We start from the raw sequence: 17,394 nt of genomic DNA, 5'->3' as shown, positions 1-17,394 counted from the left end.
AGGGCTTCTCTGTGGGAAAAGAAGTGTAGTTATGGACTGTACATTCTCCTATGCCTAAAAACCAAAAGCCAAATTTTACATTGATATGACATGGTACATCACAAGACAGGTGTAAGTAGTAAAACAGTCTATCTAGCCACCCCCTTATTTCATCTGACCTTATAACCACCTCTTAGTTGCTTTTTCTGTTTCACTTCCCTTTTCCATCCCTTCAGTATGTATGACCGTTACACTTGTTTTGTACATCAACCAAATGCCAAATAAATGCAAATTACGCTGCTTTTCCATTTAGACCTATTGTTTTGACCAACTGATAAAGACATATCACTGATGAGTTTCATTCAGTGATTTACATAGGAAATATACATGCTTGTAGAAGCTCTGAATTTGGCTCCCAAGTGCCTTTTCACCTTACCCCATTTGTGTCCACTGACCAGGGGAATGAGAGCATGGAATTTGTTCCTGAACACAGGTCCTCTGTATAACAACCTGCTGCTATCAAGCAACAGTGTCCATCTCAAATGTTGCTTCAAAATATACATTTTATTTTGTCATTTCCCATTTAACAATGACTTAGCAGTTATACAGCCTCTTTCAGAGGATAAAAGAGAGTGTTTGACAAACCATAAAGGGTGAGATTTTTAAAAGGGACCTACAGAAATAAGGTGCCTAACTCCCAAAACAAAAGGGAGTTCTTATGAAAGAATTGGGAACAAATACAGAAAATAAACTACAACCACCATGGATAATGGAGAACAACAAAAATAATAAATACTCCAAATCAGATAGCTTAGTCATTCTATTTTTGTCTTTTTTGTTGTGTCGTTAAATGGAAACCAAAGGTGAATGTCTATTTATGTCTGCTTATCAAAGAGTGCACGTTATTCTTAATGCACGAGAAACTACCATAAACTAATTCTTCCTCATTCCACTATCTGTATCTTGTTCCTGTTACTCAGTATATGGTTTGTCAACCTGCACAAATCCAGCAACACATCTTTGAAGACGGGGGTAGCTGATTTCGATAGTGCAGCAATGCAAAACCAGAATATATAATACTGATACTGAGATTTTTTAGATGTTATTTTGTTTGGCAAATTCATTCTGTCCCTTTTTGGTATTCTACATCCTCTATAATAATTGCTGCCAGCATTATCATCCTGCATAAAACTTTACTCCTTATAAAATAATGTTAGATTTATTCTTTTTCAAAGAACCAACTGTCCTGCCAGATAATGCTGACATTCAGAAAAACATAAGCAACATAGTACTGTAAACAAAACAGCAAGAACATAAGGATAAACCTATATTATTCCATCAGCATCTATTTTTTATGACTATCAAACAATATATTTTAAAAAATAGGTGTTAACCCTACTGAATAATTTGAAAACAAATTAAATCCATCAGCCTGTGAAAGCATGAACCTTAATACAGAACAAGATGCATTTTAATATATTAAAAAGTTCATACTGCTCATAAAAGTTACTTCTTCCTTATTTAGGCAGGAAAATAAATGGAGTTCTCTTCTCCAGGTGACTTTCCCTCTTTGACCTGCCATGGCCCAGTGCTCCCTTTATCTAGTGATTCATTTTCAATAACTCCAACAGTATTTGTTCTGACATTTTAATTAAAATACGACCACTACCTCATCCTGATGATAAAAAGGCCTATGTGTCAGTGAAAACTAGCTTTTCAGTGCCTCAGTGCACCTGAGGACCCCTTCTGATCAGAGTTCTTATAGAAGAATTTCAGTCAGGTTCTAAATAATACATCATTTCAAAAATGGATCACTTTAAACATTAAGATTAATGTAAAAAAAGACACTGAACTGCAGGCTAATCATTTATTTACCATTTGATACTCTAAGAGGCATACAACACTGCTTTTTAAAATGCAAGCTACAGATATGTTTAAGCTTAGCTCTCTAGCATACAACTTTGTGGGCTTTAACTGAATGAGCACATTAGTAACAAAATATCTGATTGAAAGAAATAAAACACACAGGTAACTCCCTATTTTACACACTTGTATTTACAACCCCCCTTTTTTGTCCAAAATCTGTCTTCCAAAGTCCAATAGGTAGGTAAATGCATTTTCCTCAAATTTTACAAAAACCTGATTTTTCAACTTCTGCTGTTCTCCTTTTGTAAAAATGAGATTTGCCTGTACTGTAAACTGAAAAGAAAGAAAAAATATTTTTTGAAGATATATGTGCTCCTCAAACCAAATCAGACTTTCTGATGAAGGCAATAATAGCTTTCCCTCTTTTTATTATCAAAAAGAAAGTTTATCAATGAGCCTTGAAGTTGGAAAAGAGAAGAAACAGGAAAAGAGTGAAAAGTTAAATATCAACTAACTATTCACAAAACATGGCAAATAGGCTGTGAATCCTTAGCTACACAGTCAGCATTTTGCAAGTTAGTAGGTTATCAACAATGGCTATTAGAATGATCTTCACTAGCTAAAAGAAAAGAAGTACTTGTGGCACCTCAGAGACTAACCAATTTATTTGAGCACAAGCTTTCGTGAGCTACAGCTCACTTCACTAGCTAGTTTGTGTGTTTGGTCACAAAGTAATACTCCAGTTGACAAAAGAAGTTCCAAGGTTTTGCTATGAGAAGGCAATTCACTATAGTTGAGTACAAGTACTCCAACATTAAAAAAAGCTTTAATTCCTTCAGAACACAGCAACCACCAAGAGTACCTTACCCTGCTGCTCCACTCTCCACACTGCCTCCACATAAAATACAAGGTTAAATTCAAAATTCTGCTATTGATTTTTGAGGACCTTCATTGAACTGGCTTAAGATACCTCAGAGACCAATCCTCTCTTTGCAACAACCACTTTCTTCAACAGCTAATTCCCCAGGCACTATGAAGCTGTCCATGTCAAGGGCGAAGCTCACGAAAACATCTACCAGGGCTTTCTCAGAAATAGGGTCAAGGCTTTGGGACTCATTACTGGGAATAACAGTGACTAGAAATCTCATTATCTTCAGGATGAAGTGTACAATTCACTTCAACTTCGAGTTTGACAACTGCAGTTACAAACAGCAAACAAGAGGAGAAGTGGAGGAAAAAGATGAAGATGAGAAAGACAAGAAACAATGTAAGAGGAAGGATAAGAAAAAGGAAAAGAACACCACAAAAAAAGCACACAGCCCTGACTGCTCTCGGGAATCAGACTGGAAAAGTAAATCGTCAGCCTATTGGGATTTTATTTTATCTTGGGAGTGCCAATACTAAAATGATGTGCAGCAGTATAAGAAATAAGGAAGGATAAGAAAAAGATGGGATACAAGTAATGCATTGGTAATTGCATTCATGTTTCAGCAGTAGTGTCTAAGTGCTTTTGAACAAACGTTTCCCATGTAAGGAAACATTTGTTAGAAATGAAAACACCAGAAAATGCTTTCTGGCCTCCCATGCTTTCTTCATTGCTGGACATTTATAGCCAGTCTTATTCTGCTTATTCAGAACTGCTGGACCTAAACCATGTCTGAAGCTCTACCCAAGACCATTACATCATAGTCAAGGAAAGAGATAAGGGACCTTTATCTAATTATGTTCTCTCATTTTTTTAAAAATATATTGAATCCATTCCTTTACTTTAGAACATGGATACCCAAACAGCCGACCAAGCGGAAATCACTGTGTTTTCATCTTGATGGTGGATTCAGATGGTCTATAGAAGAAATGTTAAAATTCAAAAGGTAAACATATTTGTAAAATTTTTCCATAATACTTTTCATCTATTTTTCTTACCCCTCTCTGTTTCAGCATTTAGGGAGAACAGCTTCTGTACAACAGGCTCTAAATCTTCTTTAGCAGTTTTAGTTGATGAGCAGGTAAAATGGACCAAGTCTGTTGGAAGAGGAAACAGATTGATTATGATTATTACCACTCCCTTACATACAAATATTGATTACTTTAAAAAACTTTAAAAAAACACCAGCACCAAGAAATGACTTCTCTAAACAGATGTCACTTCTCTCAACTAAGAGAAGAGCTGCATTTTTGGAGCAGAGAAGTTCAGTTTAAAGAGTAATGATAAATTTCTGAGAAAGATCCCCAAACAAAGTGAAACTGTTTGAGGGTAGGCTACATTTTTATAAACATTACTGGAACCAGTAACTTTGCTATCCACGTCTGATCCTTACAGTGAAAAAAATTAGCTTTCTCCAATTCTTATACAGCAAGTCAATTAAACATTTAATATCTGCTTTTTAAAAACTTAAATTATACAGCATATAAAAATCTACCTTACACAACATGTACATTTCCTTTTCTAGATCTTTATGAATAATTTTCAAGCTCTTCATTCAGACAGATTGGTATTTGTACCGGAGAGCCTTTAACTCCCAATTTCCTCCCTTTCCTAAACTTAACAAAATAGCCTGCAAACTGCCTGCAAAACCTCAAAAGGAGTTCAGAGAGTGAATGTGTTTTCAAGCAATTTAATCTAAAGCCCAAGGCAATGTTTCCATTCAACACTGAACTTAAAACTATTGGATCATTTTCTTAACAAAGCAATACCGAGATAGTAGTTCACTATGCAGGTGTATGTGTAGCTCAGTCACATGTTGAACAAAGAGGTGGGACTACAATCATTAGCCCAGCACTGCCTGTAATAGGTTTAACTTGCCTCTTGAGTAACAGTCTTACCAGCATGAGTGGAAGTTGCAGACAAACAACTTTAAATATGTTTCTGATATAATAGTTTAATATCCAGAATTGTCTTAAGAGTTCTGTCTGTAGCAACCTGCAGGGAGTTTGAAGGGAGGAGCACAGGCTACAGGAGGAAAGAGCTTGCAAGAGGCACCAGACAAATCAGCCTGCATAGAAGGCTAGAACTCTACCACAAGTTGCAGCACCTCTGTAAACTATCCTCTTTAAAAAAAAAAAAAGACCACTTTCGTTTTATGATCTTGGAGTCCTTTCAAATTATTACCTAGCACATGAAACACTGTCCATTCCAAAAGAAGCCAATATTAATTTTAGAGGCAAATTCCCTCTCAGATTATGTGACATATCTGTGCACTGTAATCTGTCCTGTTTACATTCACAGATGTCATGTTCATGTCAGTAAATTCTCTGTGTATATTGGGAGAGCAGAATATCATTTGACATTCATGGGGTAGATATAGAGAAGAGATTTTACACCTACAGAAAAGGCTTCCAATATCAGGATGTGGCCACATAAAAAAAGCAGCAACAAGAAAAAGTGATGCAAATACTTGTACACAATGTCAACTATGGTGTTGCTCCAGTTACGAAAAATACATCACACCAGCTTGTAAAAGTGGAGGATGGATCAGAACATGCATCTGAAGCTTACTGAAACTTCCAGTAAAAAGATCTGTGTCAGAGTTTTCAACTTTTAGAGTAACTGATGTCAACAAAAATATATTCACAACCCAATAATTTTGGACCGGATTTTCAGAAGAGCTCACACCCCCAACAGGTTCTTTTTAAGTATCTACATAATGTTCTGTCTAAACTATTGCGTCAGGTTATATTTGAAAACACTTGCTAGCCAACACTTTAAACAAGACCTATTTCCCCTTGTCCATGACTTCAATGACTGCTTTGTCCCTATGCTTCCCAAAGAGATTACCAACAGAATATTTGGGAAGGACGTCATCAGATGTTAGTCTGCAAGTCCGAATTCCACAGATGGAGCTGCCGTTCCTCCAGGATTGAACAGCAAATCTTAGTCAGGTGAAATATCACTCCTGAAAGATGCTGCGAGGGAAAATCTATTTTAAAGTAGATTTTATGTAGGTCTTTGTTTGATTTTGTACTCCTAATGGCCCCCCAATTGAGAATAGCCATGCAAAAGACATTGCAGACAATACTCTCAGAGCTGAGGTGACTATCCAAGTTTTGTCTCAGTGAAGATCCTATTCTCTTGCCTGTGAGGTCACCACCCTGTTTGTTTGTTTTTTAAAAGCACAAAAGCATGTGAAATTAGATCTCTTCCATCTTCTTTGATTCCAGTCTGTCAGTTCAATGGCAACAATGGGGCTGAATAAAGTCTTTCCACCACTTTCTGTTTTGTACCAGCTTCATTCATCTTTAAACCTTTTTGTTCTGTGTCATTATTTACTGTGTCTATCCAACACATCCCTGGTATTCCTCTGCTTTTAGTTCCTTGCACAGTGGCATGTGTTGCTCTGTATGGTATCCTTTCTAGGTCCATTCCTGATATGTCTCCAAGCCATCACAGAGATCTTTCTTTAGTTTTCTATGACAGTGTTAATTCTTGCCTTAGACTTTTTCTTATCTCTTCAATTTTTATTTTCTGCAGTCTTGAAACTTTCGGTATTCCACTGAGCCAGTTCATTTCTGCAGTCAAAATCTTTTGTTCATTGGCTGTCTTCGTAACTCCAGCATTTCAAAAACAGTACCAGCATGAAAGTTGTCTCATTTATGTTGACTTTTGTTTTCATGAAATGTCTTATCCTTCCAGATCTTGCACTTTTCTGAACCCAGCAGCAATAAGTCTGATACTTCTTTTTATGTCATCTTCACAATTCTTATTCTTCGATAACAGTCCTCCAAGGTACACAATTTTTCCACTTGTTCTAATTATTTGCCAGAGTTTGATTTTACCTCTCATTTCTTCCAGTTGCTATAATTTGTGTCTTCTACATGCAGTTCTTCAATCAATTTTTCTGCTTTCCCATCTACATTGTCAGTTATTCTCTGTAAATCCTCATTGGTCAATGGTGTGATGTCAAAATCATCTGCAAATCTAAAGCTGTGCACTGTCCTACCACATAACGAGTCTTATGGTTTCATCTCAGTGCCACAGACATTACTTCTTCCAGTACCAAGCTGAACAAATCTGGTGACAGTGTGCATCCCTGTCTCACTCCTATGGTCATTCTGAATCATTCCATCAGCTTTCTGTCTATGATCATTGTACTTATCTTGCTACTATCATTGCTCTTGCTGTAGATTTTTTTTCTTATGAGCTTTGTCAATTCTATGGGGACACCATATATTCTCATAACTTGCCATAACCTTTGCATCAAATGCGATCACAAGCCTGTTTGAAAATTTTGTAAGTCAATTCAAGTTTAATTCTGAGGTTTGAGTCTGAGCTATCTTGCTCAAAACTCCAGCTTTAGAGTTTTCTCCTTATCTTTAGAGGCTCTGTGAGGGGACACTATCTCCCAAGAGGTTTTAAAGACTTCAAGAGGAGTTCTGAAGGCAGTGGGATAGCCTGTTTACAGGTGGTCTGGAAATTCTATTGCTTCTTTAAGAGCAAGCTGTAAGCAATCCCTGGGCAATCTCCTGAGAGAAGTGGGGCTCTATAATAGAGAAGGAGCATTACTAGGGAAACAACAAGGACAGAGGGTGACATGTATCCTGCACACCTCGTAAGTGATTTTGGGCTATGGAGAGGACTTACAGATCAGAGAGAGGCCTCTTTATGGGCACTGGTGGAATTTAGATTGTAAGTAATTCTGGGCAACTCAAATTTGAGGTGCCACATTTCAGGGTACAATCCAGACAAGTGAGGGGCTGTGTCATCACCTGCCCTGCAACCTTGGGTGCTTCACAATGTTTTGGTGCTGTAGCTCCAGCCAGGCCCACTCACAGACAACCTAACAGCATGCAGATCACATCCTGAGTGTCTGTGTATAGCTGCAGCCCTGGTCCAGCAGCACTCTAGTCACACACTGGCTTTCACCAGCTTTGGTAACTACTTGCAGGGTGACCCCAACACACTCCCAGTACTGAATTTTCCCAAAAACATATATTCTGCACTGTCCTGCCCTCTCACTGACAGTTCAGAAATTAAAGGTTCATTGCCCATGTAAAGGGTCAATAATCAACAGTTTGCTATTTTAGCTGGAGTTACCCAAACAGTTCAAGTTTAAACACAAACACTTGATTAGTTTAGATTAAAAATAAAACAAGTTTATTTAAATACCTACAGATAGATTTGAAGTGACTAGAAGCATAAGGTGTTAAAGGCAGGAATGGTTACAAGAAAAACCAAAGGTAAAAATTCATAGTAGCTAACTTCACAAGTTAGGCTAGGTTCAAGGTAAAATCTTGATCACGGGATCCCAGCAACATGGCTGACCAAATTCTCAGGTTAGGTTCTCCCGCCAGAGTCAAAGGGCTGGTTCCTAAACAGTAAAGGCGGCAACATGGAGTCAAGTGGTGAAGGACACTCCATGTTCTTTCTTCTCACCAGTGTTTGCTGAAATGCAAATGTGCTTTGTCTCCAGACATCTCATCTCCCTACTGTCTCAAGGACCTGTTTACTACTTGTATGTAAATTGAGGTAAACACAAATGCCTTTGTTTAGCATAGACCTGTTTAACAACTTTTGCCTAGTCAGAGATGGGTGGTTTTGAACATGGGCTATCATCATCACACAGGGAGACTTCATAACTTTACATATAATGTTGCTACATACATATCACCATGATATTATTGATAAGTGAGTTATTAGTTTTCAAATGATACCACACAAGGCATCTTTTGTACAAAAGTTTATTACAACAGTATGTAGGGTGTGAATACATGGGTGCTTTCAGTCACAGGAGGGAATTCATAGAAGAACACCAAACTGTTAAGGATGAGAGGAACTGGCTTTTGATTCAAGTTTACAAGAACTAAATACATACATATATGTGATTAAATATCACATATTGCACTGCAAAAATTTGCCCATTTTTTAACATGTGAGTAAAATATCATAAGTTGCCATCAATCATCATGATAAAGTGGGTGTGTGGGGACAAACAGATTTTGCTTGCAGTCTGGTAAATATTCATGACAATTTTCAAGGCTGTACTATGGGGATAGCAAGATTTCAAGTATCTAAAAAAGAGACTGTACGAAGCTCTGAGAAATACACTGTAGAAAGCTATCTGACATTGATAGTGGAAGGATTTGACTGTTAGAGATTTTTTCCCATGTGGAAAGTATATATTTATGGTCCTGTATAACTAATCAAAACAGAAAATGCTACATACTGTATGGGCGAGTCAATCTTGCTACTGAACACAAAACTATACACTTCCTGCGTGTGATCAAATTTGCAACCTTACTGTATGAATATAGGTTTAGCATTTAATTTTCTTGGTTGCTGGATATTTGTTTATGAAAAAAGGGCTGGATTTTTTCACTGATCTCCCATGGGGCAGCTATGTGGTCTCTTGCTCTGCTCCCCAGGGTCTTCTTTTTGGATGGAGCCAGGCATTGTACTATATTGTCCCTATTGGACTCCACAGATCTCTGTTCAGTATTAAAGATCTTGAAGCAAGCATTAGCTCCTGCTGGACCGGACCCCTCCACTGGTAAGCAGTTACAGGGCAACTCATGGATCACACAGTTCTCAAAGAAGCAGTGTTGTTATGACTGGAAGCCTTTTAGTGGTACAAGACTTTTGCAGCAATGGATGGAGAGGATATGCACTCTGTTCACTATCTCCAATTCTTCCTACCCAAGTGGATAGTTACCTCGAACTCTCAACCACACAGTATTTTCTGGCCCTTTTGCCCTCCCAGTTTCATCAGAGGACAGGACAATTTTTCTCAAGGTAGGATAGGGAGCAGGTGGAAAGGAAAATGCTAGTTGCAGCACTGTGGAGATGCACAACTGTGCTGTGAGCATCTCCACAGATTTTCAACTCAAACCGAATAGGTTTTCGACTTACCATTCTCATGTCACTATACATTACATACAATTTTGATCAAACAGTGCGAAAGGCAATTACTTAAAATTGAATAAAAATGCTACTGCACATACACAAACCTTATTTTAAGACATCTGTATACAGCTTTGTAATTTTAAACAGTTTTTTAAAAAACACTCATGGCACTTTTTTTTTTTTTTAAGGCTGCAGTCCAGGACAGCATTAAACTTAAGTTATTTCATTTACAAGTGTATCAAAAACATTTTCAGTGAACTCATAGCCCCACCGAAGTCAATGAGAGTTTTAAAAAAAAAAGTACATCTTTTCTTGGGTAACAAAAACCAAAAAACCCAACATTTTCTTGAATATAAAAAAATAATGTATCCTTTGGCTCAACCAAGAATGGAATCTTTCAGCCCCAAAAGACACTATATCACAAAGTAAATTAAAACATGTGGTGACAATGAAAGTCATCTTGCAACTTTAACTAAAATGTTTTACTATCTCAAATGTTGTAATACAATTAATTTTTCTAAAAAAACCCCCCAGCTATAAATCACTGAAGTTCACATCATTTACTTTCTATAAAATCATTTTTATTACCTTTGAGGTTATGGTTATGAGTCATGAAGTCTCATCAGTATACATTTTGATTATGTTTGATTTACTCAGGTATAACTGCATTAGTTACAGTGGTTGCCAACATTTGTCTTCAAGTAATTCTTCTAGTAGGAAGAACGATGAGTTTAGTTCATGATTTCATCATTACAGTCTCAATTTTTAGGGCAAGTGAAGGAGTTTGGTTCCACTCAGCTGGCAATACCGATTATGTGCCTGTCATTTATGCACTATGATCAAAGACTAGATATATTTGTATACTTATCTTAAGTAATTGTTTGAGGGAGAAATCAGTCAGGTTAAAACCCATTTACAGATAATGATGTAAAAATAAAATAAGAGATTTATGAAATGTGCTCTGCTACTAGAATTTAGCTCTACCCAAATGCCACCACGTTATTTCAACACTCTGATAAAAAAAATTACCAGTTTATCACTAATTGAGTATAAGAACAAAATAAGTAAAGTATCAAAGTGTGCAATTTAAATCCATCAAAACAAGTACATTCTGAGGAAAAGCTAAAGAAATCCTGTGTGAAGTGGAAGTAATATGGAGGGGAGAGATGGAGGAAATGGTTTAAGATTCCATCATGCTCTTGTGCTAGATTTTAGCTCAATTTAGAATATTGCTTGCATGTGGGTTTATACCCCACTCTGAACATTAAATGGTTTCTAGGTTTGACTTCCTGTTGTGTTTCATAATATATTGAAGAAACCAAGGCAAAAAATCTATCATTTAAATGAATGAGCATTAGCAACACAACTGACCTAAAGTATTCTGTTGTATAAATACATAACATGATTTTAAAATGAATTTTATTTATTCTATACTGTAAACAGTTTTAAGGGACTAGGTGGCTCAGCGGATAAGCTCACCATCCTTTCCCTTCTGAAGACCTGAGTTCAGATGTAGGTTACAGTGCATGAGCTGGTTATTATTCAGTATCATTCTACTTATCTCCTTGAAGGGTCTCAAACTGGTAAACCCTTACAACAGAATCTATAAAAGACCAATGGATTACTGAGAGATTCAATAGGAACAATTTGTTCACTTTTTCAGACCACATCAAATGTTAACAGTTCAGATATAAACCCTTGTAAATAGGAAATTTTAATGGAAACACTGGAAGGCCCCTTCTAGTCATTTAACTCACACACATATATAAAAAAATTAAAGGCTAATGCAGAAATATTTAATATAGCAATAAAATTCTGATAAAAATCTCATTTCCTTTATAATGTTATTATGATGAAAAATCCTATTATCTAATATTGGAGCTGCAATCTTTAGCTACTAAGAGAAAAACTATGTGCTGGACACAATATTTTTGCCATAGCAATTTGTCCTTTCAAGAACAAACTCCAAAAAGAGGTGACAGATGAGATTCAGATGATTAGTGCTTTATTGACTGACAGAAGGAAGTTTGTTATGCTGGATTAATTGTATATATGAAAATAAATCGAATAGAATTATATTAATTGCACAGTATACAAAGGAATAAAGGAAACAGATGGAGATCAACAGGACCACATATTTAAAAAACAACAAAGATTGTTTCCAAAATATTCTGTGAATAAAATCCCTCCTCCTAAGTATATTTGCTACTTATGCTGAAAAGCTGTGCTTATGAAATGAAATATTTGTAATCCTGTGTAGAGTACAACATATTGCAGTATAGGATGGGATTTATGTTGTTAGGCTTAAAGATAATCTAAAAGGGAAAAAAAGTTACACTTGTGCCATTCCTTGCATCTTTATGATGTATGAAGAAGCACTGAATTTCATGTCTGGTCTTCCTATTTTGCTGGAGGATTGCTTAGATGAGTCAGAAGAGGCTACCGGAAGCAGTTTCAGATTTAAAATCAAGGGTCCAGGGTGCTTAATTCTTAAAAATTTTCTTCCAAGTTTTAATTGTAATGCACACACATCTCTGGAGACTAAACCTAACTATTTGTTATTGAGTTTTAATAACAGTGTGTAAGTCTAAAGTGGCAAACAAACAGATCCATTATTCTACTAAAGATAAACTTGTATTGTTTTTATAGTTCAACTGCCCCCTTTACAATGGAAAGATGCCCCCAAAATTTTTCCTCATTTTTTCTCATCTTATTTGTTAACTCAGAAATATCAGGTTCTGACTTTCTCATTTGACAGAGGACTTTGGCAATAATTTAGCACCTTGAAAGTTACATCATAGCTTCAGGCTGAAATTGAAATGCGGCTCTCCCAACTCCAATTGGGAGCACAGTAGGTCAGAGAGCTAATTAGTGACTTTCACTGAATCGGTGACAGCAGCTGTACCCTCAATAAATTACCAAGTGCTGGAGTATGCAATGGTATTTACATTACACCATTCCTTGGTGGTGGTGGGTGCCCATTAGTGGAGGACAACTAAGTTGCAAAAGGAGCTCCCGAGCTGCATCAGTGGCAAAAGCTGAATCAACACACCCTGACCATGTCCCATCTTTGGCCAAACCTGGCCACATTTACAGCAGTGCTAGCTGGCTGTTGTGCCACTTGGGGAGCAGGAATTGCAGATGCATTACCCCAGAACACTGGCCTAGTAAAGGCTGGTTACAAAACAAAAGTCAGGACTAGAGCTTGTTGAACAGTTTGCATCGGAACGATTACCCTATTAAGGATGCCCTTTTTGCAAAACTGAAATTTTCCTTAAAAAAATTTCAGGTTTTATCCACAAGTTTGATTTTCCCTCAGTAAAAATCAAAGTGATGCCTTCCTGGCTGCCATTCTGAAAAAGCTTTTTTCAGTTTTACTTTCTGCCAGTACTCTCTGCCTCACACAGCTCCGGGGACAGAGAGGCAGAGCACCTGGGCTCTGTCTCCTGAAGCTGCGGGGGCAAGCTAAATACCAGGGAGCTCTGCTCCTCTGGCAGTCAGGCTGGAAGGCTCTCACAATTTAACAAGTAATTTGATGACAGCCTTCTCAGTGGGCAACCGGCAAGCCGCAAAATTCCATTTTGATGCTTCTGAAATGGATTTTTTTTTTTAATTCCCTTCCATGAAAAAAATTCACATTTTTGGCATTTCATCCCAATATGGGACAATTTTAAAAAAAAGCAAAATTTTTCCTTAGAAGGGGATTCCCTTTTTTCAGCCATCTCCATTCAGGACCTGATATTTCTGAGAGAGAAAAAGAAAAGTTAGGAAAAGGGGGATTTTGGGAACATCTTTATATCATGAAGTAGTCATGCAACATTTTAAATATTGTAATTTACTTTTAAAATCTCCTAGTACATAAAAGTAGAATATTTTCACTAACTGTGTTAAAGAAATAGGCAAGCACTATTTTATAATTAAACCGTCGAGGCAAAATCCTGCTTGCCTTATTCACACACCATCAGTGACATCAAACTTAGTGATAGTAATTATATGAGTCAGAAGACAAGATTTGGTCTTGAGTATTTTCTGTAGCAGAAAATACACTATAATGTACTACACTACATTTTGTTAGTTAAATGGGATAAAACAATATGTGGTCCTAACTGCAACTGGATGTGAGAACTATACCTGCCTGCTCTGCTCTCCCCAGGGACTCTTCTGGAAATAAGGAGCATTATAGCAAGACAGGTTTCAGAGGAACAGCCGTGTTAGTCTGTATTCGCAAAAAGAAAAGGAGTACTTGTGGCACCTTAGAGACTAACCAATTTATTTGAGCATGAGCTTTCGTGAGCTACAGCTCACTTCATCAGATGTTTACCGTGGAAACTGCAGCAGACTTTATATACACACAGAAATCATGAAACAATACCTCCTCCCACCCCACTGTCCTGCTGGTAATAGCTTATCTAAAGTGATCAACAGGTGGGACATTTCCAGCACAAATCCAGGTTTTCTCACCCTCCACCCCCCCACACAAATTCACTCTCCTGCTGGTGCTAGCCCATCCAAAGTGACAACTCTTTACATAATCAAGTCGGGCTATTTCCTGCATAGATCAAGGTTCTCTCACATCCCCCCCACCCCCATACACACACAAACTCACTCTCCTGCTGGTAATAGCTCATCTAAACTGACCATTCTCCAGGTTTAAATCCAAGTTAAACCAGAACATCTGGGGGGGGGGGTAGGAAAAAACAAGAGGAAACAGGCTACCTTGCATAATGACTTAGCCACTCCCAGTCTCTATTTAAGCCTAAATTAATAGTATCCAATTTGCAAATGAATTCCAATTCAGCAGTTTCTCGCTGGAGTCTGGATTTGAAGTTTTTTTGTTTTAAGATAGCGACCTTCATGTCTGTGATTGCGTGACCAGAGAGATTGAAGTGTTCTCCGACTGGTTTATGAATGTTATAATTCTTGACATCTGATTTGTGTCCATTTATTCTTTTACGTAGAGACTGTCCAGTTTGACCAATGTACATGGCAGAGGGGCATTGCTGGCACATGATGGCATAGATCACATTGGTGGATGTGCAGGTGAACGAGCCTCTGATAGTGTGGCTGATGTTATTAGGCCCTGTGATGGTGTCCCCTGAATAGATATGTGGGCACAATTGGCAACGGGTTTTGTTGCAAGGATAAGTTCCTGGGTTAGTGGTTCTGTTGTGTGGTATGTGGTTGTTGGTGAGTATTTGCTTCAGGTTGCGGGGCTGTCTGTAGGCAAGGACTGGCCTGTCTCCCAAGACTTGTGAGAGTGTTGGGTCATCCTTTAGGATAGGTTGTAGATCCTTAATAATGCGTTGGAGGGGTTTTAGTTGGGGGCTGAAGGTGACGGCTAGTGGCGTTCTGTTATTTTCTTTGTTAGGCCTGTCCTGTAGTAGGTAACTTCTGGGAACTCTTCTGGCTCTATCAATCTGTTTCTTTACTTCTGCAGGTGGGTATTGTAGTTGTAAGAAAGCTTGACAGAGATCTTGTAGGTGTTTGTCTCTGTCTGAGGGGTTGGAGCAAATGCGGTTGTATCGCAGAGCTTGGCTGTAGACGATGGATCGTGTGGTGTGGTCAGGGTGAAAGCTGGAGGCATGCAGGTAGGAATAGCGGTCAGTAGGTTTACGGTATAGGGTGGTGTTTATGTGGCCATTGTTTATTAGCACTGTAGTGTCCAGGAAGTGGATCTCTTGTGTGGACTGGACCAGGCTGAGGTTGGTGGTGGGATGGAAATTGTTGAAATCATGGTGGAATTCCTCAAGGGCTTCTTTTCCATGGGTCCAGATGATGAAGATGTCATCAATATAGCGCAAGTAGAGTAGGGGCTTTAGGGGACGAGAGCTGAGGAAGCGTTGTTCTAAATCAGCCATAAAAATGTTGGCATACTGTGGGGCCATGCGGGTACCCATAGCAGTGCCGCTGATCTGAAGGTATACATTGTCCCCAAATGTGAAATAGTTATGGGTAAGGACAAAGTCACAAAGTTCAGTCACCAGGTTAGCCGTGACATTATCGGGGATAGTGTTCTTGACGGCTTGTAGTCCATCTTTGTGTGGAATGTTGGTGTAGAGGGCTTCTACATCCATAGTAGCCAGGATGGTGTTATCAGGAAGATCACCGATGGATTGAAGTTTCCTCAGGAAGTCAGTGGTGTCTCGAAGGTAGCTGGGAGTGCTGGTAGCGTAGGGCCTGAGGAGGGAGTCTACATAGCCAGACAATCCTGCTGTCAGGGTGCCAATGCCTGAGATGATGGGGCGCCCAGGATTTCCAGGTTTATGGATCTTGGGTAGTAGATAGAATATCCCAGGTCGGGGTTCCAGGGGTGTGTCTGTGCGGATTTGATCTTGTGCTTTTTCAGGAAGTTTCTTGAGCAAATGCTGTAGTTGCTTTTGGTAACTCTCAGTGGGATCATAGGGTAATGGCTTGTAGAAACTCGTGTTGGAGAGCTGCCGAGCAGCCTCTTGTTCATATTCCGACCTATTCATGATGACAACAGCACCTCCTTTGTCAGCCTTTTTGATTATGATGTCAGAGTTGTTTCTGAGGCTGTGGATGGCATTGCGTTCCGCATGGCTGAGGTTATGGGGCAAGTGATGCTGCTTTTCCACAATTTCAGCCCGTGCACGTCGGCGGAAGCACTCTATGTAGAAGTCCAGTCTGCTGTTTCGACCTTCAGGAGGAGTCCATCTAGAATCCCTCTTTCTGTAGTGTTGGCAGGGAGACCTCTGTGGATTAGTATGTTGTTCAGAGGTATTTTGGAAATATTCCTTGAGACGGAGACGTCGAAAATAGGATTCTAGGTCACCACAGAACTGTATCATGTTCGTGGGGGTGGAGGGGCAGAAGGAGAGGCCCCGAGATAGAACAGCTGCTTCTGCTGGGCTGAGAGTATAGTTGGATAGGTTAACAATATTGCTAGGTGGGGTGAGGGAACCATTGCTGTGGCCCCTTGTAGCATGTAGTAGTTTAGAAAGTTTAGTGTCTTTTTTCTTTTGTAGAGAAGCAAAGTGTGCGTTGTAAATGGCTTGTCTAGTTTTAGTAAAATCCAGCCACGAGGAAGTTTGTGTGGAAGGTTGGTTCTTTATGAGAGTATCCATTTTTGAGAGCTCATTCTTAATCTTTCCCTGTTTGCTGTAGAGGATCTTGATCAGGTGATTCCGCAGTTTCTTTGAGAGCGTGAGGCACAAGCTGTCAGCATAGTCTGTGTGGTATGTAGATTGTAATGGATTTTTGACCTTCAGTCCTTTTGGTACGATGTCCATCTGTTTGCATTTGGAAAGGAAGATGATGTCTGTCTGTATCTGTACAAGTTTCTTCATGCAGTTGATAGATTTCCACTCCATACGGCTAAATGCAGTGCCTTGCATAATGACAGGTTTCAGAGGAACAGCCGTGTTAGTCTGTATTCGCAAAAAGAAAAGGAGTACTTGTGGCACCTTAGAGACTAACCAATTTATTTGAGCATGAGCTTTCGTGAGCTACAGCTCACTTCATCAGATGTTTACCGTGGAAACTGCAGCAGACTTTATATACACACAGAAATCATGAAACAATACCTCCTCCCACCCCACTGTCCTGCTGGTAATAGCTTATCTAAAGTGATAGCCCGACTTGATTATGTAAAGAGTTGTCACTTTGGATGGGCTAGCACCAGCAGGAGAGTGAATTTGTGTGGGGGGGTGGAGGGTGAGAAAACCTGGATTTGTGCTGGAAATGTCCCACCT

General features: G+C 38.8%; 1 protein-coding gene across 4 annotated transcripts in view; it reads right to left on the bottom strand.

Moving 5' to 3' along the window:
- Nucleotides 1-17,394, bottom strand: part of CHM (CHM Rab escort protein) — a 147,495-nt gene that overhangs the window by 10,401 nt on the left and 119,700 nt on the right. For all 4 annotated transcript variants that reach the window (XM_073360879.1, XM_073360881.1, XM_073360882.1 and 1 more), the window contains one exon: nt 3,769-3,867. In XM_073360879.1, the coding sequence (XP_073216980.1) occupies nt 3,769-3,867 (99 nt within the window). The remainder of the gene's footprint in view (nt 1-3,768; nt 3,868-17,394) is intronic.

Source organism: Lepidochelys kempii, chromosome 9 (genome assembly GCF_965140265.1).
Source record: "Lepidochelys kempii isolate rLepKem1 chromosome 9, rLepKem1.hap2, whole genome shotgun sequence".
NCBI lineage: Eukaryota > Metazoa > Chordata > Testudines > Cheloniidae > Lepidochelys > Lepidochelys kempii.
The sequence above is the reverse complement of the archived record's forward strand: the minus strand, read 5'-3'. Positions and strand labels throughout refer to the sequence as shown.